Source organism: Aquila chrysaetos, chromosome 4 (genome assembly GCF_900496995.4).
Source record: "Aquila chrysaetos chrysaetos chromosome 4, bAquChr1.4, whole genome shotgun sequence".
Taxonomy (NCBI): domain Eukaryota; kingdom Metazoa; phylum Chordata; class Aves; order Accipitriformes; family Accipitridae; genus Aquila; species Aquila chrysaetos.
The window spans coordinates 50,510,620-50,534,024 of NC_044007.1; the positions used below are offsets into that span (position 1 = coordinate 50,510,620).

Here is a 23,405-nt window from a genome sequence, read left to right on the forward strand (position 1 = left end):
AAACTGTAGTTTTGAAATTCAGGATTTTTCTCACTAAAGCATCAGCTTTTTTCTTCTTGTTGGTAAGGGAGTCATAGCCTTTTGGCATACATACCTGCGTTGGTTGTCGATCAGGTTTTTTGCAGTATTAGTGCAAGCTGCAACTTAATCTACAGATACGAGAGTTGTGCAGTGGTACCAGTGTCTGGGGACAAGGACAGATGCGGTATGGAAAGACCTGTAGGCAATGGCTTCCCCCCTATACCCTTATTTTAATCCAAGTGCAGTTAAATTTGGTTGTGTCTTTTTAGAGAAAGGCTTCAAAGTTAAGTGAACGAAATAATGAAACCGTACAAACTCAAGCAGTAGTCTGCTCCATGATCAACATGCTCAGCTTGGTACGCAACTTCTTGTTTATTAGCAGCCTGGAATTGCCACAGGGAAATTTTGGCTGTTGGGTTGTGCGGGTTTCTACCAGGAAGATCACAACAGATGCAAGACATGTATCCTCACTACTGTAAATCCTCCAGACTGATGGAGTTATGCTTATTTGCCTGTTTCTCCACAGATCGTTTCCCGCTTGTTTGCCTGCGTTCAGAATTTATGAGTTGCTACATGACAGAGCTGTCATAATATTTCAGCTGCAGGATCGCCAGTGCAGCGGTGCACGAGGCGTACATGGAATGAGATCCAGTCCCGTGTAGGTGGGCTGGGCTGCTTGCCCTCCATAGGTGTCTGTGTCTGTCCATTCGCTGCAGCTTGATCCTAGAGTCAGCTCGCTTCAACACCCTGCTAAAATACTTGAGGCTGACTGCCTGCATTCAGGAAATGGGGATCCTAACAGTGTAATATGACTTTGGATGACACTCATCTGTATTTCCTCTGGTAAAGCTGCATCTCGGGAAGAAGCAAAGAACAGTCAGCTCCTCTGTGTGAGGGTAACCTGAGTTGCAGGATAAAATAGCGCTTAAATTAAAAACGTTACAAAGTCCTACACATTTTAGGAGCCCTACATACTATTGCTCACAATTTCATGTCATATAAATTTGTTATTTTTTATTTAATAAAGCCTGATTTTCTATTGAAATTAGTATCTAGGAAGAATAGCGTTAGACTTTGTTTAATATAAGGATTTCAGTACAGTTAGTTTCTGGTCATTTTGTGAGTGGGATATGCTCGCCTCAACACGGGCAGCTAGTGCCCGTGCACAGTTCCTGCCTGGACTCCTGTGGCTGCTCCAGGAGAGCACGAGTCTGCAGTAGTGTGCGTTCCTGTGCCATCCCTCAGCCCGTCGGGAGTCCCAGAGGTGCCCTGGAGCATCTCGAGTGGTACCAGACACCTGTATTTAGGCAGCTGAATCACATCCTGGCTGTTGCGTGTTAAAGGCACCATGATGTAACATTTAGTTTTGTCATGTGGTATTTTTGAGGATTTCACTGGCTGCAATTATAGTGTCTGTTTTCACATATGTGGATTAATTATTCCTTGTGCCACTATTTGTGGGGCTATATTGCTTCTGTGCTGTATATCTCGGTTCTCTTCCTTTCTTCTCTCTCTGCCTCCTCCACAGAAATACATCTGACATACTGTTAGGTTTGGTATGGCTGCAGGGGTGATTATACCATGACAGCATCTAATTTAATAAACAATAAAGCCGCTGGTTTGTGTATGTAAAGTTTGTCAATGGAAATAATGTTATCTGTGTGGTTTTTATCACCCCCACCACCAGCAGAATGTGCAGGTGTGGCTTTGGCATTTCTAACCTATGCATTAAGCACTACTTATTGCTCAGAGCCACTGTCTAAGCTGTTTTAGGTGGACTTTCCTGTCCTCTTAACTGATTAGTGCACAGGTTTTGTATGAACTGATTTGGTTAATGGTGTGATTTTCCTAGTTACTGAAATGCTTAAATCATTTCAACCTCTAGCATGGAAGCAGTTAAACATGTAAATGTATGGAAATGAGTTATACGGGTATAAACACGTCTCTCTGTAGGCACATGTGTGTGTCCACACTAGGAATCACAGCAATGTAATTGTAATGTATATAAGTTAGAGTTAATCAAAACAAGAGCAGTGTACAGACCTGTGTTTCTCATAGTAAATTCTGTGCTTCTAACACCCACATCTTTGTTGCCTCTGTTGTGTATGCTCTCATGCTATCTGGATTGCCTTTCTCAAAGAATTTATAATCTAGGACATTAGCCTGGAAGTACCATTTTCGGTCTAGGTGGAGAAATCTGTGAGCAGGTGAACTAAGTAGTAAAGCAAAACACAAATGTTTGAGAGAAGTATAATAAACGTGGTTTTGTGTAGCTGGCCTTGCAGCTTCTCTCATTGCAAATAAAGTCAGCTTTATAGGAAAAGAACATTGTTAGGGCAGCCAGGGCAACCTTAGTTTGCAATCTTCATGGTGTATGTGTACTAATACCATCTCCAATACATGATTGCCTGCTGCTGTGCACAGAGAAATGTGGTGCTTAATTACTAAACAGGTCATCAGCATCTCCTGTTCCTCCTCAGTTCAGCACGTGTCCTTGGGCTGTATTTTCTGCGTATTATTCAAGTCCTGTTCTGAAGAGTCAGTCTTGCATGCTTTCTTTGCAGCATTCCTCAGTCTAGTACTTTCTTGCTTCACAAAAAAGTAAGGCAGGCATCCTTAGTGGTAGCATCGTGCAGGAAATCTGGCACATGCTTGGACAGAGTTCATTTCTCCAGGGCAGCCCCCATCTGCCTTGCCTGTGTTCCCTTCCTGCAAGCCCTTCCTCATCCATTAGACCTTCTCCTACTCCCCCAACAGATGAAGCAGGAGTCCCGTGGGCAACTCTCTGCTATGCTGTACAACCCTGGCTTATCCCCAGCTTGCATGCTGGATTGAGGGTGCTGTGGGAAAACAGTAGGTCATTAAAGACCGAGTCTAAAGTGTTTTCATGGAGAGGGAGATTTGCAAATGAAAGTTGCAGGAGCATCTCTAATATCTGACATACCTTAACTTGTGAAGCTTGTTTTGACTACCTTCATAACGTTCTTTATATGTGTATTTTTTTTCCTTTGTCTATTCTTGTAGGGCTTTAAAAAAGCAGGCTGAACATCCTTTCCACCTTCCCTCGCAAATTTGTCTTGTGACAGTCTGAGCCCAAGTTCAGCAGCAGGGTTGAAACCTGTTAATCTGTTTTACAGGCTTCTGCTGCACAAGCTACCAGTAGCAAATTGTTGTCCTCTGCGTGAACTGCACTTGAGAAGGATGTTATGAACTTTGCAAGTGACTTTCATGGGTATTTATTGAGAGCAGAGGAGCGAGGATGTTTGGGAATACTTTATTCCGTTCTGGGCTCTGGAGGACAGTGTTTTCTGGGGCCACAGGCTCACCACAGTTAACAGCTAAAGGTTTTAGAAGCACATTCTCTCTCTGAATTTTATTCATTAATGAGAAGCTTTTACTTAGGCTTTAATGTGGAAGTGGCCGCTTTCTCTCTTGAGAAGCAGTCCCTGTAGGATCCCCTGTACAGCACGCAGAGGTTAGTTGTACAGTCTCTTGCCTTTATGGGCTGCAATGCAGGAGGAGTTTGTGCAGCTCTTGCAAAGGGAAGGGCAAGTGTGTTCTTGTCCTGTGTATGGAAACGTGTTGTCCTTTCTCTTAGAGGAGGCAGCAGTTAACAAAACAACATAGACAGGATTTCTGGCCAAGTAGTCAGAGTTGTGAAGATCTTGGAAAGCTCGATTCATTATGGTTTCATTGCAATGATTGTCGCTTACAGGGGCACAGGCTTCAGGCATACAAAGTGTGATGCCTGGTTCCCAAAGTAACATCCTGGAAGGGGGCAGAGTTAGTGATATCATAGCAGTTCTTACATAGCATATACGTGCTTAACTGGGGTATCTGTTGGTTTTGGATGCAGAGCTCATTTTGCTGTTACTTTTCTAAGGGATTTCATGGAGAATCTCCGAGTGTTTCCTAATTTCCAGTGATTTGTATGTGGAATTTTGATGCTGAGTCTTCTCAAGGGTACAGAGGAAATACTGAGAGCTAATAGTGGTTTGAATGAAATTCATGAAAGCTGAGGGGCAAACTTGATGTATGTAGGAATACATCAAAGAATTTCCCCCATTCTGAGAAGGTTTTTTTGTTGGTTGGTCAGGTTTTTTTTCAACGTCCAGATTTTTGAAAGGGAAATGGCTCTGGCAGCTTTTTCTAAGTTGCTTTAACAGTGTTCTGTCTTTGTGGAATCTGCATTTACAGGTTTGTCGATAGGGATTTGAAGATGGGTATTGCTAACGTCTTTTTTAAGAAACATTGACAGGCTTAAAGGAGAGTGGGTTGGAGCTAATATATTTTTGCTTTTTATTTAAACATGATCCTGAGACACAAGTTCTACTTTTTTACACTGCTGCCTGTGAAGGGGTTCAGTGTTCTGAATATATAGATTATCATGGCCTTTAGGATGTTGTGCATCCACCGGTTTAGCTACTTTCTGGCTCTTGGTATTGAATGATAAACACTCTGGTTCTGCTCCTACCCTCCATTATCTGTACTCACAGCAAACCTGACCATCTTAAACATGATTAAAATATAATTCAAAAGTTATTAGCTAATTATGACGCAAAGTACTTAATTTGCCATTGCACCTAATAACTTAAAGGTACTCCTGATAACTTGGTAATAACCATATCATAAGCAAAAGGACACGGTTGCTACTAACTTAATAGGCAGCTTCCCTCAAGATAAAACATAAATAACGTACCTCAATGAAATTGGATTCAAGCTTAGTAAAATTATCTTGGCAAGCAATGAGAATATTTGTTAATTTTTCTGTGAAATGTTATCATTGCCAAGAAAACTTGGTTACAAAAAACAGAGATGGAAAAAGTATTTGCATGAATAATTGATTTAACATTTCATTGGTTTAAATTATTTTAGGAAAAGTGGGTTTGATATGCTCTGGAAAACTAAAAAGTTTTTAAGGACTTATTTGCAAGATACCAAACACTGGAGGAGATGTGGGGCTTAAAGGCTTGCGGTCTGCTCTTCTGTATATCCAGTGCGTGAGCAAGCCTGAAAAAAAAGAGCAAGGAGAGGTGGTATTGTAAAGCAGAAAATACCGGTGGTCAAGCTGCGGCTATGGAGCAGCAGGCATGCAGGTGAGCCGTTGCATGTAGCTGCTCATTGCCTGATGTCCTCACGAACGGCTGAAGCAAAATGCTTCTCGTGATGAGAGGGGACAGCGGCAGGTATCTGCAGCCTCCTCCCCTGCTCCCAGTCTCCTTACCTTGGCATGCGGGTTGGGTCAGTCAGAGAGCCAGCCAGCCAGTCGGAGAGGTGTCTCAGGGTCCTCGAGGGAGAGAGGGGCTGCGGTACCGCTCCGTAGATGGTGGTTTGGCTGAAGGAACAGCCTATTTGGGGATTGCAAGACTTAAGCTTTCTGGAGACGGGTCTGTATGGTAGCAAAAGGGCTTGAGGGAGCGCTTGGTCTTATCTCTTCCTCCTTACATTTAATTGAAGGTTTCATGTCCATGAGTGTCAGGAATTCCTTGGCACAGACAGTTCCTGTGAGGGTCAGGGATAGATGCGATGTCTTGGGAAGTGTCAGCAACTTCGGTGTCTGCCAGATGGAGGAACCTCACTTTGTCAACAGTGATGGGGATTGTGGGGATGAGGATCCTGGTTTGGGTGGGGGAACAGCTGGAGAGCAGAGGACAGACCCGTCTCAGCCACATGTGAAGCGTGTAATGCAACCTAGAGGTTCAGGAGGTTTGGCTGCCACGGTATTGGAATTGCTTTTAAAACACTTACCTGCCCAGCCTTGTGTGAAAAGGTGCAGATTTGGGCTGCAGCCTGTTCCTTTTATCTGTCTGTATCTCTTTGGTATACCAGAGCAGAAGGAGAAGGTATATGGTAAACAGAAACTCCTTGGCCCATCATCCGCAGTCTGGGCATCATGCTCTCCTGGCCTCACCCTTGCTGCCTGCTGTTGTGCGATGTGGGAGATGGTTTCCCTCTGCCCACATATATAGCTTTCTGGCCATGAGTCACCAGCTCTTGACATCCCATCCCAACTATTTATTCCTTTCTTTTCTAAAATGTCAGCATTTCTACAAGAGCCATTTGGGTCCGGGTGGATGATGGTCCTGAGTTTGGGAATGGGGGTTGAACGTGCTGGGAGAAGGCTGTGACAGAGCCTGTGTTTTTTGGCCTACTTCTGTTGGACATTCGGGCACCCTGCACCCACCGTAAGGCTGTCAACCAGTGTGTTATGTACATCGGGGGAATTACTGTATTCGCTCTGTTTTGTAGTGTAATTACTACTTCCGGTGTGAATCTCCTAGGTAGGTAGATCACCTGTTTAGCGGGAGAAATACAGGTTTTATTTTTCTTGGAAAAACTTCCTTTTCAGGTAAACAGAGGTTAGGGTGTTGCTACTGGCTTCTGGAGCCTTAGCCATCCATTTTTTAATTCACCCCAATGTCTCCTGTGACCCACGTACCCTCTTTTGTTCACCTGTCATTTAGTTACACGTCTCATCATCTCCACGCTCATCTGCAGCATAGAAAGCCGGAGTTCACTCTAGTATAAGTAGCATTCCTGCAACATGACTACATGGTGCACTACACAGTGTTGTGCAATTTATTCTTTTCCAGTTAATGTGTCAGTTTGTCCATGTGGGTTAGATCCAGTGACTGTTAGTTCATTTTGTAATATGTCTGATTTGCTTTCATCTCTGCTCCTGGTGCTGCCTCTGATCAGGCAGGTTATAGCAGATCCCATGCTTTGGGTTTTTTTTTTTTCTCTGATGCATTCCCTGACGATACCACCTCACTCATCATTTCAGATCCTTCCCATCTGTTCCTCACATGCTTTACTCGGCATTTAAGACTATTCACCACTTCTTGTCTATCTCAATTTCTTCTAAATGTTTTATTAGCCCTCTGAGCTTGCCCTTACCTTTTCTTTCGCTTCCATGCTCAAATAACAATCTTGATCTCCATGTAAATGATTCAGTTCTTCAATCTTTAGCAAATATTTCCACAAAGGTTTGACATCCTTCTACTCAGTATGAGGGATTTATCTGTTCTTTAAAGTGCCATGTAACATTTTCTTTTAACTCTCCTAAGAACTGGTGTTTCAATACATCCTCCTGTACATCCTTCTTGCTCTGCCATTTTGGCTCCTATATAAATATCTTTTCTATAGAAGGTTTAATGAGATTTTAGGTTTTAATACATTTTTCCCCTGTTGCCTTTGCTTTATAATCATTGTATTCATGCCTCTTCTGATAACACAGGAACTGTCTGTGCCAAGGAATTCCTGAGACTCATGGACATGAAACCTTAAATTAAATGTAAGGAGGAAGAGATAAGAACAAATTATAATAGCACTGAGAGCAAGAGATTACAACAGAGTATTTGGTTAAAATGCGGTTTTCATAATATATGTTCCTGAAAATTGCAAATGTATTCTGTTATGTTTATGAGCCAACTTTTGTTATGCAGAGTTATAAAGATTGCTAGGTATTCAGTCACTGTGGATCCAAATGACGTGAGATATTCAAAAAAGAAGAGCAGGCTGTTACTGTTAAAGTGGTCCTCTGAAAAAAGAATAGAAACGTCATCATTCTCCAGTTGGATAGGATAGTATTTCTCCCTGGTGTGGATACCTCTTCAAATGTACTAGCTTCTAGGGGACAGTGCAAAATTATATAATTTAGACGTACAAGAAAGTAAAATTAAATAGCCATGAGATGAGCATACTATTAAGCAGATCTAATTTATAATGGGCTCTTATGCAAATTGCCTTTGAGCACTTAGTTAAAGAAAATGAAAAGAAATTAATAAGGACAACGTGGACTAAGAAGTCACAGAGGAAAAAAAAGAGTAAAAGCTTATTCCAGCTCGCTCTCTGCACAGCCCAGAGTGTTAAATAAGCATTCCCATTAGCCACGTAAATATAATGATGTGATAGTAAAACTTGCATTCACTTACCCTTTCAAGGGCCAAACCCCTACTCACTTTGCCACAGTGGCTCCAACCAGGTGAGTAAGATTTCAACTAAAATCCTTTTTCTTTGCCTTGTAATTCATTATTGGAGGGAGACAGATGTGTTTTCATGAGTGCTTAGCCCCTTGCCAGCCACTGAATATCTGACCTCAGTGGAGTCCCAGGCAGCTACTTGCCTCGCCGTTAGCATGGGATTGCAGGTGCCAGGGCATCTCTGATGCTCCTCCTGCTGCACAGTTCCCTCTGCCGGGTTATTAAAAGGGCTTCACACCAGGAGTTCTCCCTTTTTGTTCTGCGAAAGACACAGAGAGCAGGGAAAGCGGACAGCTTAGAACTGTTGAAAATAGTTTATTGCAAAAGATTTTCAGTTAGTTTTCAGTTCATAGTGTCCTCTGATAAAGATGATAATATGAGAGATAATATACTGAATATATGTAATAATAAGGAATCTATATTTTCTCAGAGAAAAAAAAAGTTTATTTCTACCTTAGTTTGAAAGTAATGCAATATTCTGCATGCTTGCAAACATCAAGGCTTGCAGCTTTTCCATGTTCCTTGTATCCCTTCGATTACAGAAGTGAAGAATTTTATCTCTGTCCACTGAAGCCACTAAAACAATCTGCAGAACCATGTCAGTTTTCTTAAGTGTTAAGAAAGTTGTGCAATAGTTGACTTGTTTAATTAATATTGGCCATCTTGTTCCTAATTGTTGCTGCTTTCCCAGATTCTTGACTGAGGCAGAATATCCTAAAGGGAAGTCTTTCTCTTTATGTGTATAATAATTTATATAAATATTTATACATGGGGAAAGCAAGGTTATAAACACTTACACTATGTATACAGTTTTGCTGCAGACTGAGTATATTTTTATACTTGACAAACATGACTTGTTTCTGAAGAATTTGAAAAATCCTGTAAGCAATGTCATCTTCCCGTGCTAGCTTTTTGGTCTAGAAACACTGCTATGGGAGTGCTGGTCTTTGGGGACTAGGATCCCTACAGTATTTTATGGAAGTAAAATATTGATCTCTTCCATATCCAGTTGTTTTCTGCCCACTAAAACCAGGCTTGTGGCTGTACCTGTTTCATGTCCTTAAAGTAAAACCAAATTATCTGACAGAAGCTGAGTTTTCCACTGGTGATATTTTCAACCCTTGAAGCATTCGATTTCTGACAGTGGAACATGATACTTAAAGCCATAGACATTAATTATTACCCATTGGAGGTCGCACTTTCAACCCATGGGACATTAATTTTCCTGATATACAGAAAATTCCAGCCTGTTAGTTTTAATTAAATATTTCAGAAGTACATTTTCTTGTAAATGGACTACAGTTTCTTATCCTTTACCCTTGATATTTGGCTAATTCTGCATATAATTATCAGCTTATTTTGCAAGCCTCCTTCAAAGCAGTTTCCTGTTTGGAAATCCATTCAGCTCTTACATATTTGTAATTTAAAAAAAAAAAAGTTATCTTTGCCAATCATTGGCCAACATCATCAAGAAGATGAGGAAAAACATCTTTCAGGTTTTCTTGGGAAGTGAAATTTTAATAAACGTGACTTAACGGTTCCTTTTTCGTGCCAGTGGATTGACGTCTGTGAAGCATTTCTGATTGCATTGTGAGACCAAGCAGGAGTGACAGCCGGAGCTATGGGTGACAGGGAGGGTGGTTACTCAAATCATACTGTATAGAAAAGTTGCCAAGCGAGGCGCGGCAGAGAGCTTGCCGCTGTGCTTCCAGGAACCCAGGAGTACAGGGGGAGGCTGGAGGGTGAAGGCGTTGGTCGTTTCCCAAATGCTGGCATAGCCCAGTCTCCTCTCCTGATGGGTGTAGCAAATGCAGTTTAGGAGAATGACCGTGCCACCAGATTTGGGTCCCCTTTATCTCAAGTCTTTCCCCGGAGGCCATGTGAAGGAAGCTGGAATCTACATTTTTCCATCTGAAAAGGAAAAAGGCTTTAATTTTGTTTACAGAAGTCTTTCTGCTGGGGGTCTACCCTTCCAAAGCTGTTTTAACATGTGAAAGTGCAGTTGTGTATTGCAAAGGGACCCTGGGGGCGGATGCCAGGGGAATTGGGACTTTGCAATTCCTTGGGGTTTTTGCACTAAGGCAGCGCTTTCTGTTAACTCTTCCAGCCCAGACCCAACGGCTTTCAGGTCCCAGGTAGCACTCCTGATGGTTGTGCACTCTTGTCAGCATTATGGTTTTGTCAGAAGGCTCCATCCTCTGATACTATCTTGTTATTCTCCTAAACAATTAATAAAACGAAGACAAAAAGCCTAGAGGTTTAAAATATGTAATTATAGTAGTAATTTAGAACTAGGAAAATGCTGCAGAAACCAATTACCATTATACATTTCAATAATGACTGACTTGGCCAAATATATATGTTTTGTGTGTGATTTCCATGATAGATTCCAAGACAACATGCTTAAGTATAGGGGAAAATTAATTCTAAATGCTGAGTGTATCCATATTAGACATAAATGTTGCTCATCCACCTAGTGAACAGGAACCTGTATTATATGGCCTGTCACAGCTTACATTTTGAGCAGCAGGGCAGGCAGTAACAAGTATCTGAGGAAGAAAGCTTGAATTGTTCTAAGGGATGGCTTTGAAAAAAATATTTTGTACCCGATCATCCTGCAAAAATATATTTAATTCCTTATACGTTACAGATTTCATGCGTCTTGAATTGATTCAGGCATTTCCTACAGAATTGTAAATGGCCTGTTGAGGTTAATGGCATTTTATTTCTTTCCTGGTCTTCATCTCTCCCGCCTGGTGAGAAAGAATAGATGAGACTTATATTCTGTTCACAGCTTATTACCGGGTGTACTGCCAAGGTCCCTGCTGCAGGCACAGACATCCCTTCAAACTCCATTTGGGTTGGCTGCGCCACTTTTGAAGGGAGGGTGTATGGCTGTGGGTGTGAAGTGGCGTGTGGTCACCTGCAGCCCTGTCCCTCTCCAGTTCCCCGAGACCCCGCTGCAAGCCCTGCTGCCTCCCCGTCTTTGGTAACTGCTTCTGTCTTTTGCCTCTTGACCCTTTCCTGGCGATCCCCTTCTGCTGGCTGATGGATGGGGGTGTCTCTCAGCCTGGGGTGCTCCATGCAGCCAGGAGGGCTGATCACCTCTGAGTTTTTGGTGGGTTTTTTTTCTACTGGTGGTGGGGAATGGTTGCTTCTTCACTTCTTGTAAAACAAAAATAGCGTGCCATGACTGTTTGTTGTGCTCGCTCTATCCTTTTCATGAGAATACAGACCTGTACCTTACCTACACCACAAACTGAGTGTGATCAGGGAATAAAAGTGCCTGTTGGTCCCCTAGCTCCATGCTGATGCCCAGTGATACTACTGTATGCTCTTTAGTAACCTGCAGAGGTTTTACTGTGCTGGTTCCCAAAACAGATTGGTTATACTGGGACAAAAACTACATATGAATGAGCCCTTTCATTAAGATAATGAAAACGCAGTATCTGCAGAATGTAACAGGTTGTGACAAGGCCCTGAAATCACGTCCCAAGTTGTTGGCAGTATTTCACACGGAGTGTCCGTGTGACGTATTGCAAGGGAGCTATTTTGAGACCATTTTGTTTACAGTTCTGGTGTTGGAAAGAATCAAAAAGTACTTCCACATTGCACATGCAGACGTATAAACAGGCACACAAAATCAAACCTACCAGTTACTCCTGCCAATTTCATTGGGAAACTGCGAGTGACTCAGGAGCATTTTGCAAACGCCCTGGTGCAGAAACACAACGTGTATTTCATGTTACACTGGCAGGGTTTTTCTTCAGAGTTTTCAGCCCTTCCTGTTGCTGTAACAAAAGCAGGTTTGTGGGGCACACATCTAGAAAACGTGTGTGTGCCCAGCGGTTGATGTTGCAAGACCTGTTGGCTGACGGAGGCTCTCTAGGTGGCTGTGTGGTTCTGGTGGTGGGTGGGTGGTCTCTGTCAAAACTGAAGGTTTTTTCCTGATTATTTTAGCGTGTGCTAATTGATACCTCCCACAAACAGTTAATCGTTACCTCACACTGAAATGTTATAACCTTTGTATTCCCAGCTTCTTATTCCCACAATGTGCTGCCCCCTCAGTTGTGCCTGTTCAAGTGTTGGTTGAAGCAAATGGCATCCAAAAAATGAACTGGGTTTAAAACCAAACAAAACCCAAGCAAAGAACCAAAACAACCCATTTCCCAAGTGCAATTTCCAAACTAAATCAGGTTCGCCGTGCAGTCCCCTGGAAAGCAGGATGAAGTTAATCAAGGGGGTTGGTGCATCTGGGGGGGATGGCATCTGCTGATGGGGGCTATTGAGAGAGATGTCCAAAATCATCGGAGGGGTGTCATATCATGAGACATGGATTTGGGCAGCGAGGCTGGTGCGAGAGTCTCCTGCCCCAGCTGCTTCCCCCTCCACCTCCTCAGCAGAGCTGTGCTACTTAAAATTTTCTGAAGCCATGCTGGAAAACACCCAGCTTAAATCATGGTTTGAAACCAACCCTTTTCTTATGAAGTGCAACTGCAAAGCTGCTTCCTTCAGTGAAGTCAGCGCAGGGGGTTTTACAGCATCGGGCCATTCGAGTGGCTGCTGAGCCAAGCCTGGTCTGACCCTGCCGCTTGCCTCTTGTTTCCTCTCCAGAATCGGCCGGCTTTTCGATGGCACAGAGCCCATTGTCCTCGACAGTCTCAAGCAGCATTATTTCATTGACAGAGATGGGCAGATGTTCAGATATATCTTGAACTTTTTAAGGACATCGAAACTCCTCATTCCTGATGATTTCAAGGTGAGATTTCAAGGGACTTGGGTGTTTTGCATGTACCTTGGTAAAGCAGGTATCCAGCGTGTAGTCAAAACAGAGCTCTAGACGGCGGGGGGGCTTGTAGGGTATGGGGTTTGATTTTAGGTACGTGGCAAAAGTAAGCATGGGGTTGCTAAAGTGGCATCTGTCAGCCTTTCCTAGAGTGGCATCAATATTAAATTTTCCCCTCCTGGCTATAGCATAATGGAGCAACCTTGCCATGTTTGATCTAGGGAAATTAAATATCATAGGGTCCTGATGGAGGCAGAAAGGATGTTACAATCTGGAACCGACTGCTCGTGAGCTTTGCTGATTACTTGTCCTCTCATCCACTTTTATGCTTCCCCTCTGATTGCAGCAGCTCCAGCTTCCACTCCCACGCTGAAATTCAGAGAACGGTGTGGGAATCACAGTATTGACAAAATAAACTGCACACATGGTAATATTTGAGCATTACGTCATTGAATATTTTCTCCCTCAGACTCTTGAATGCATATTGCAAGTTTAATTTGGGAGTTTTAGAGAAGTCAGGGAAGAATAGTTCCACATTTATTATTTAAACTTTATTGAAGAGCCTGCTTTTTTTCTCTTTTTAATAACAAATTAAATTTGTGGTCGTTCACCACGTTAGACATTAGCCTACAGAGGCAGAGCTTCAGACTCCGCGTGCTGCTCTGTGTTTATCCGCTTGTAGGTATGTGGGTGTATATGTGGTGTCAGCGAATTCAGCACTGGAGACCGCGGCTGCAATCAGAACAGATCTTTATCGTTACTTAATGAATGCGTATCAACGTAGCTGGCTGTGCCATCAGTTCACTGTAGGAAATATAGCAATTCAGATTGAACAAGAGAGGTGAAGGGGAAGGGTTAGAACAGTTCACACTGGTGTGCAGTCTTTTATCCCTCGTATCTGAGACAGATTTTCAGGTGTTTGGGGCATAACAGGTGTGAGGTTGAGTTCAAGAGCTGTATTGCAGCAACCTTTGAATCATCTGCTGTAGACGCATACTTACTTCTCCCATGCGTGACAAGGGCAGATCTACCTGAATAATGTGGGAGTTTGGAACTAGCCGATAAGCATCATATCCCTGTTTTGAAGCCTTAGCATGGCTTTGTGCTGCTCTTGGCACTTGTCCTGAAGGTAATCAGAAATACAGAAAAAGGAAAAGCCACCTTCTGTGCAATATTAAGAAATTATATATACAGAGCCTTTTAAACACATAAATATACTGTAGCTGTGCAGAAATTAGAAATGTAAGTCTTCGCAAGTTCACCCAACCAACATGATGTTCAAAGGGGTGTCCTTCCCAGTTATGCTTTAAAGTGTCCAAAAGATCGGTGCTTAAAATGAACAGCAGTCCTTGTTTCTTAGAAATACATAGACTGTGTGACTTTTTTGTTACACATTAAATGTAAGCAGTATTTTGAGCATGATTTAGGTGTTCCATTCTTATCAAGTATTTGGTTTATATCTCAAATTCAGGGTCATATTGGCTGTTAGCAGTCTCCTCTTGTCATTCTATTTCTCTGTCTTCCCTAATACTCATGTATTGCTTTTCTCTGTATAAATATTTTTCCAAATGGTCTTATGCTCTTAAACCTAGAAAAACAAGATTTTTTTTAATTTAAAAAATGGCAGTAGACAGACTCCAGATCATCAGTTGTAAATTACTTCGGTACTGGCTATGCTTGGAAATGTGTTCTCTCTGCTCTGGCATTTGAGACGATGTAGTAAACAATACTGTTGGCAAAATGGGGAGGTATTAAAAAATACTTAATTTTTAAAATGCAGTAATATGTGCAATCCATTATGCAAATATCTGAATCATTTTACACTAAGAACCATTGCAGCCTCCCTCATTTACATTCTTATACCTGTTACAATGCCTGCTAGTATTGCTGTAAGACGCAATGGATCGTAGTGATGAATTTTCTGAATCCTGATTGAATTCTGTTCCATCTGTTCAATGAGGTCATTATTCTATGACATCACTATGGGGATAAAATACAGGGAAAAGTGGGATTTTTGCCTGGATTATTCCATAGCAGGAGGGAGTTGAGCAAGCATAGCCTCCCCCTCCCGTCACAAGTGCTGCTATACCCAGTCTGTTTCAAGTGGCTGATGGTTATTTTTTGCTTGCACTGTTATTTTATTACACCTTCCTACACAGTAATTAGGAACTATGTCTGAAGGGTTCCAGATCTAGAGCGGCGTTAGCCTGAATAACCATATACATTAAGCGGTACATTAGCAATGCCTCTTTCTTAATTATGCACAGTAATATATGTGTCTTTCAGGACTACAGTTTGTTATATGAAGAAGCAAAGTATTTCCAGCTTCAGCCCATGCTAGGAGAGATGGAAAGGTGGAAACAGGACCGGGAAAGTGGCCGCTTCTCAAAGTCTTGTGAGTGCCTGGTGGTACGAGTTGCCCCAGATCTTGGAGAGAGGATTACACTAAGTGGCGATAAGTCATTGATAGAAGAAGTGTTTCCAGAAATCGGAGACGTGATGTGTAATTCTGTCAACGCCGGCTGGAATCACGACTCGACGCATGTCATCCGATTTCCACTGAACGGATACTGTCACCTCAACTCAGTTCAGGTAGGAAGTCAAGTATGCATTTTTTGGAAGGGAGCCTACTGGCTGGCTACCACTGGGTTGACCCTCTTCCCTGTCGCTGGAGCATTTTGGTGAACAAAATCAGCTGGAGACTTTGAGCTAGTTATTTACTGCCGTGGGTCAGGGCTGCTTTCTCGACTTAATTCACACATATCATCACCAAATCTCTTTGCAAGCAAACTACAGTAGTGTTAATAACCTGCTTTAGGAGATACGTGTTTGCCTCAATATAAAGACATTGTATATTTGGAGAAACATTTTTTTTTTTACATTTTAATATAGGGCAACCATTCAAACCTGCTTCCAGTCCCTTGCCTTGCTTGTTATAAATTGTTTTCTGGCTTGATGAGAGGACACAGGGACATCTCAAGCCAGGGAGGGAGAATGCCACATCCCCACAGAGCGTGTTGCGAGGGCATTGGGAGCTCTCCCTTCACCTGAGAAAGGCAGTGGAGATGATCTGATTCGCCAGAGTCCACAGGAGCTCTGAAACAGATAGTAAGAACGGAGGAGCAAAAAGGAGAAGCCCCGGTCTCTTACTCTGGGTGTAACAAGTGAGAAGTGAGGAGAAGGGGGATTTAATGCGAGAAAGAGACAATGGGACAGTAGCACTGGCCAGCTACTGAAAGGAGGGCCACACTTCCACAGAGGGAGAGCACAGCCGGTGTCGTCCTCCTTTCTCCTCCTTCCTCCTTCCTCTCTTTCTGGAGAAGAGAGCAGCCTGCAGACACAGGACAAGTCATCTGTTGAGTCTTACCCTTGTAGAGGGGACTTTGCCTCAGCCCCCTCTGTTATCTTTCAAACTGGGACATCCTAGGAGGACTTTGACCTTTCAACGAGACTATCAGGCAAGACGTGTAATGTGAAGGGTACAGCAGGGGGGGGAGTTATCACAGGTGTGGTTAAAAACTAGGGCATCCTTTTTCCAGTGTTACCGAGGTCTTTTGCATTTGATAAACACCTCTGTAATACTTCTTGAATAAATCACTATATCCTTTTTACTTTGGATGAAGAAAACATGTTCGGTCTTCCTCCTTGCTGTGGTAACAAAAGCAAAGGCACATTTGCTTATTGCAAACAGGGACCCATCCATTTCTGTGGTTTCAGGGAAGACCCTCCTGTCTCACTTTCAGTGGGTTTTTCCTAATTTTTTAAGGCATAGTAGAGGCCTGTTGCCATAGGACAAGGGGTAATGGTTTTAAACTAAAAGAGGGTAGATTTAGACTAGATATAAAGAAGAAATTTTTTACGATGAGGGTGGTGAAACACTGGAACAGGTTGCCCAGAGAGGTGGTAGATGCCCCATCCCTGGAAACATTCAAGGCCAGGTTAGAGGGAGCTCTGAGCAACCTGATCTAGTTGAAGATGTCCCTGCTTACTGCAGGGGGATCGGACTAGATGACTTTCAAGGTCCCTTCCAACCCAAACTGTTCTATGATTCTATGTAGCAATATCTAAAATCAGTAGCTGTTATGAAATGGATAAGAAAAAATCTGGGAGACAAATGCAGGTAATTTCTGGAATAATAATAATAAACTTATGGTGTCATCTGATTTATCCTTTGTTGGTTAAAAACAACCAACCTCACACACCTGTCTCCACCTAGTTAGCACATCCTGCACAGCCAGCATTTTGGAGGGAGAACAGCTCTTCGCATCTGGAATTGTCACTAGCACTATTGATGCTGTTTGGTTTAGATACACCTCCGAAATGGTGCAGACTTATGAGCAAGTTCTTACGCAGAAGAGACTTCCAAGCTGAGCTTGGCGTCTTTCCATCTGCCAGGTCCTGCTGTCCAGGCAGAGCAGCTCTGCTCTGCTCCCTCCCCAGAGGAAGCGAGCTGAGTGCCGCAGCGTGCACCGAAGGCTCGCCAGGCACTGCATGTGTGCTAGCACTTAACACAGGAGTCCGGATAGACCTATCTAGGCCTATCGAGATATGGTTAACCCATGTTATGCTTGGACAGTTGTCTCTTACTGGCCTTTACTGTCATGCTGAAACATCGAAGTTGTTTTGTTGTAGTGACTAATGCAAATTTAGAACCGCCTTAAATGTAAGATTACAACTGGAAAGGGATAGGACTTCCAAGGAGGGTTATTTAGCCAGATGTCATACGATAGTTCTCAAAGCAGTTGTATCCTTTAGCTGTTTATCACTTGTTCTGATGGTTACATTTTTGTCACACAAATAAGAATTGCCGAGCATATTTACTGATGTGAAAAACCCAAGCCAGAGTGGCAAAATATACGCAGGCTTCAAGAGAGATGATGATCCCACATTGATAATGCTGCATCTTCCATTTTGGCGGAACATAAGCATCTCCCAGTCCTAATAACAATGTGGGGCGGGACAGGGACTACAAATAGATCTGGAGAGTGAGGGACAGACCAAACAGTTTGTCCAGGGCTGGGCTAGTTTCCTGACCAGTTGCTTCCACCGCATTTTTCTTCTCAGGACCTAAGTTCTCCTGCTCTATTTTTCAGTGGCTCGCACTGAGACATTTTTGGGGGATTTTGGCTTATATTGTTAAAAGCTAAAGATCAGGGTAAACAAAAATTGCAGAGATGTTTTGATGGTTCCTTCTGAGTCTCTTTTCCCACCCCCTCCTTTTTGAGATTTGTCTGCCGTGCAATTAGCCATGCTCAGGTATTTTGGAAGGACATTTGCCAACCTGAAGCAATACATGTAAAGATGTGGTATGTCTTGTTTTAAGTGTTTTTAAACCACAGCTTGCTTCTCCCCTCACCCCAATTTCGTGCAGCCTTCTGCCGCTCTGCTTGCCCTTGTTGTCCCAGCACACGTGCAAGCCAATTTGCTAGTTGGTGAAATAGCTGGGAAGGACTCGGTAGGCACTTGCTCCCAGCACAACCCAGTGAGGTCCGGTCATGCTGGACAGAGAGGCCCGTGTCCTGTGGGGTGGGGGAGCATCAGCCCCCCCCTTGGGGCCGGTGGCCATCACAGCTGACCCTGGTGAAGCCCTGGAAGAGTCTCCTTCACAGGTGAGGTGGAGGAAGCCCAGGCAGCAGAACAGATAAAGATGATGATAAAAGTAGCAAAGAGTGTAAACAAGGGAAAGAATGCCTCAGCCCTGCAGTTACAATAAACCAGCGTGAACATGGGTAATTTAAAAAAAAAATAAATAGTGGAATAGTGGTGTGGAAGGAGACCATGTTCTTAGCAGCCTGGAGCTGGTGCTGGGAGCTGAGGTCTTTGCACCATCATTTGTTGGGTGAGCTGTGTTGGGCATGTCTCCCTGCTGCTCCCAGACCATGCCTGACTATTCTTTTTTCCTTGTGGGTTGTTTTTTTTTTTTTCTCTTTTTGCCATTGTATTTCCCACTGGCAGCAACACTCAGGTTGTGAGAAGGGAGGAAAGAAGATGAAAAGGCAGAACTTGTTAGTCCCATAATTAAAGTTAAAAGGTCCCAGGTTTTACCACAGGTAACTATAGCCACAAACCTTCATAGTCGTGGTTGGTTTTTAAGTCTCTAGAAAATATGACAGTAACTTTTCTGAAATTATGGCTGCATTATCTGCATTGTCACCATCTAGTTGAGGTGTTTGCTCAGCATCCTCTGGTATCTGCTGTGCAATCCTGTATTTGCCCTTTCGTATTGCAAATTTTGTGAAGCAGAGAATGCATTTTTCCAGGCATGTTTGTTTCTGTGGCTAGAAGAATACTGGATTTGTTGACACTACTAAAAAATAAAATATAAAAAGTCAGCAGAAATCAGTCCAATACAGTGAAGCTGAGGGAACCAGTTAGCAGATTGGTGTAACTACTTTTGTTTCCCAGCTGGATCCATTTGAAAACAGCAGTATCATCCTCAGACACCAAATAGTCTGTTGATTTACTTATACATTGGTGTTTGTTTCCTCTTTTTTGCAGGTACTTGAGAGGTTACAGCAAAGAGGGTTTGAGATTGTTGGCTCATGTGGAGGTGGGGTGGACTCTTCCCAATTCAGTGAATACGTACTGAGACGAGAACTCAGAAGGACATCTCGTGCACCCTCCGTCATTCGAATAAAGCAAGAGCCTCTGGACTAAAATGGACATGTTTCTTTATGCAAAAAAAAAAAAAAAAAAAAAAAAAAGGAAAAGAGAAAGGAAAAAAAAGGGGGACATTTCATGTGCAGTTTGGACTCCAAACAAGTCCTGGAACTAAAATTGAATAAAAGACACATTTATATCAAATATAGAGACCACACCTGAATTCATATGGGAACATTTGGAATGGTAGTAATAATAATAATAACCTCAAGGTGTAAAAGAAAACACACACACTCACATATATATAAAAAATATGTATGTATATGTATGTATGTACATATATATATGTATGTATATGTCAAAGGGTAGGAAACGCAACAACAAAAAAGTGGTAGATGAGGTTGGTGCTGTGATGGCCATTAAGTGTCCTAGGCCTTACTCGGGCTCACTTAACGGTGTACAAGCCATTACCATTGGGGGGATACATAGACTACTCTTCACCCATTTTCCATTGCCAAACAGCCATCCACTTTTTAATGTGTACACACCTTGACTCAACTTTATTTGCATATGGAGGTTTATGTCTGTCTTTTTTAGAGGTGGATGGGCAGGTGTTCAGGAGACGACCATCCATTGCATTGGAAAGCTAGTCGACTGAAATTTTAAATGTAGTTTGTACAGAAGTCGCACACTTTTTGTCTGCCCTCACAGATGTGAAAGGTTAACTTTTCTTTTGAATGAGTTTTTTTGTTGTTTTTGTTTTGTTTTGTGTTTTTTCAAAGGGGGCCAGAATAATTAATATTTGGTAGAGATGCTCTGGTTTGAATCTGCTGCTTTCCTACAGTTTTTTCAAATTTTATAATGTATTAAATACAATAAACTCTGTTTAAAATAACGAGGGTCTGATTTAAGCCAACAGGAGCAGAGAGGTGGGATTTAGCTCACTGCACTCTAGCGTGTGGCGTGGCGGCCGGTCCGGCAGGCAGCGGGCGGGCAGCACTGCCCGCGCACAGTGGAGTGAGTTAAAGGCAGCAGACGCTGTTGCAGGATCTGTCTGGTGTGCCGTATGTTGCTGGTCTTCCTTCAGCGCTGTCCTTTTTAAGCTCTGTCCTGGTTCGAAGAGAGGCTGTTGGTCAGAGTTAAAAATAACACCAGCTCAGGCCAGGGAAACCCATCAAAAAATGACGTCTGGTTCTGTAACCTTCAGTGTAACAGTGAACAGTTGCATCCTTCCCTCTCGCCTAAGGAGTTGGCAGCTTCAACTCTGCAAGCCCTTGCCCTGCTGAGTGTTAGTCAGCCTGTTTGGTTTTAACATTGTTCATTTCCCTTGTTTAAAGCTAGTGTTCTTCTGCCTAGAGAGCGAGATGGTCAGCCCCTTGTGTTATGCCATCAGCTGCATAGCTCTTAATAGCAGGCGGTAAATCGATGTCCTGCATTAGATGTCCTGCGAGTTGTTCTCTTGCAGAGTCTCACCGAGGCCACCTCTGCAGCTGCCTGGTTCGGGCAGGTGAGATGTTGCAGAGGCGCCACGTCACGATACCACTGCACGGACCGTTCACGGGTTGATGCTTTCACCACCTAAGATGCACCAGCAACCACCACCGTTCCTCCAAAGTATCTTTTTATGCAATATTCCAGAATATGACTGTGTATTCATCCTAGTATGGAAGTTTCTATTGATGCAATGGTGCCGGCGTTCCATTCATTTTGGTGACACTTTGCTATTTATTTAAGAAAAGAAAAAAAAGAAATTGTTAAATACATGTAACAAGGTTTTTAATATAGTCTGATAACTCAAAAAAAAGCTACCATTTTTCTGGGTTTTATTAAAAGGTGTCAGAGGGCATACTTAAATAACTCTCTGGCAGCACATATCAATGGTTTTGAAATTATTGAAATGTGGAAATGGGTGAGGGAGGGGGCTCCAAAAATTAAGGTTCATTAATGGGTTATTAGATCTTCAATGTGATGCTGATCTGTCTATTCACAGTACTGAAACAGCTGCCTCATTGAAAAAGCTTGTTTTCAATTAGCAGCAAGTAGTCCTCTTACAAAATAAACAAATGCTTGCTCTTACTGCCCACAATTTGGTTGTTAGTTTGCATAGAAGTCGGAAAGCTGAAACCCTGGGAAATAAATATTTTTAACAGATCTTCAGACTGTTGGAAGTGATATGAAATTTGTGATGTCGAAAAAGATGCCAGTCCCCATGGGTTGAGAGTACATGGGTAGCAGTGCAAGGCAATGTGATGTTTCAGAGACTGTTTGCTGCAGGAGCCCTCCCTGCGCTTCCAGGTGGAGCCTCACTTTCTGGGGCCTCCGCAGTGTACCCGGGGATATGTTTACACTGTCTGTTAAGCCCAAAGGTACTCTCAAATCCAGACCTGCCCTGCTAGCCGCCGTGTTTACATATGGGCACATGCTCCGGTGCAGTCTGGAGCCGGGGGGGGGGGGGGGCTGCAGCTCCTTTCCCTGCTCCCTGCTGCTTGGCCAGCAGGTACCCCAAGCCTGCCTGGCCAGGAGCATCAGCAGCCCTGAAATCAGCCCCCCAGCACCTGCCCCAGCGCTGGCAGCGCCCACGCCACCCGCGGCCTTTCCATAGGCTGGGTGGGGAGGGTGAGGAGCTTTGCCACCAACGCTTTTCATTGTGTTGCTCCAAAAGCCGTCAGGTTGTGCTCAGCTGGTGGTTTTGCTTGCCCAGCGCATACCTGTCCGACTCAACGACACTGAGGATACCTTCGTGCTCCTCCCAAATCCCTGACTGGCCGGCTCACCCTCCCACCGAGCCTCCGTTCTTTGTTGACGGAGTCAAAAATCACTCCAAGACCCTGAATGTATATGTCTCTGCAGTTACGATGTGGTCATGGAGTAAGAGGTCATGAATAAACAAAGCGATGGCTGATAAAAAATGTATGCAGGAATAAGCTAGATGTAGACTTTTAGAGAGCAAATGAGATTAGTCCTGTTTGCAATTGAGACTTGTAACCATGTGTTTTTAAAATGTTCTTTCAAAAAACTGATCAACAGATGAATGAGCAATAGATCCAGGAAGGGGGGAGCAAGGGGAACCAAGAAGGACCAGATTACGGTCAGCTTGTTTCTGGGGGTTAGTAATTTTGACATGTACAGTAGTTTAAATTTATCTAATTTTTTATTAAAAAGTATGACTCCATTTTATGCTCTCAGTGGTGCTGTATTTAATAGCAAGAGGAAGAGCTGCAGTGAACGGTAGCTGCCAACATTGTGCTTCAACCACTTGGTTAAGCAGCTGCCAGGAGAACTGCTGTGGACATGCAGAGATTGCAGATGCCACCTAACACCCCTTCCCACAATGAGACACAGGCAGAGGAACTGGGTATTCACCTTTTCTTTTGGTAACATGAACACTGGATTTCTGCAATAACCATTGACCCAGGGTTTAGTTCTTCCCCTATTGCCTCCTTAATGTACCAAACAGCTACATAATGTAAGTATGGATCCTGGCACGCTTGGGTGAACCTTTAAACAGCGAGTGTCCCATTGAAGACCGAGTTAATTTACCTTGCGCCAGAGAAAGTGAAGTCCCACTTAGTCACTAGGTTAATCTGTTTTTCGAGAAGCACTGCTTGTAAATAGATGCTGCTAATTTATTCTATCTCCAGGTACTTATTGGCCAGATAATCTGGCCTGGCAAATGTTTTTCCTCTCTATTGCCACATGTCTGGAAGAAAGCTGATAATGATCAGTGCTTGACTGTCACAAGCAGGTATAGTTGAGGCATTGTTTTTTGATGCCCGATAGAATCCATAACAAAATCCAATGGGGCCAACCTACTACCCTCTGAAAACATGAAGGTTGAGCCACCCATTCAATTACTTTTCTTTATGCTAAACAGGCACTGATTTCAATTTGAAGAGAAACATTTTGTTCATGACCATAATTTTTTGCAGCAACCTTTAAAAATTGATTGCTATACTAATTACAGGGGCTTTACTGTCACCCAAATGACTTATCAAGTGCATTTTCCTTTAATGTTC

General features: G+C 43.1%; 1 protein-coding gene across 1 annotated transcript in view; it reads left to right on the forward strand.

Annotated features, from left to right (window-relative positions):
• Positions 1-22,561, forward strand: part of KCTD1 (potassium channel tetramerization domain containing 1) — a 71,571-nt gene extending 49,010 nt beyond the window's left edge. Inside the window, 3 exon segments of the mRNA XM_030012335.2 lie at positions 12,618-12,762; positions 15,076-15,381; positions 19,288-22,561. Coding sequence (XP_029868195.1) covers positions 12,618-12,762; positions 15,076-15,381; positions 19,288-19,446 — 610 coding nt within the window. The 3' untranslated portion in view covers positions 19,447-22,561.
• The last annotated feature ends 844 nt before the right edge of the window (positions 22,562-23,405 follow it).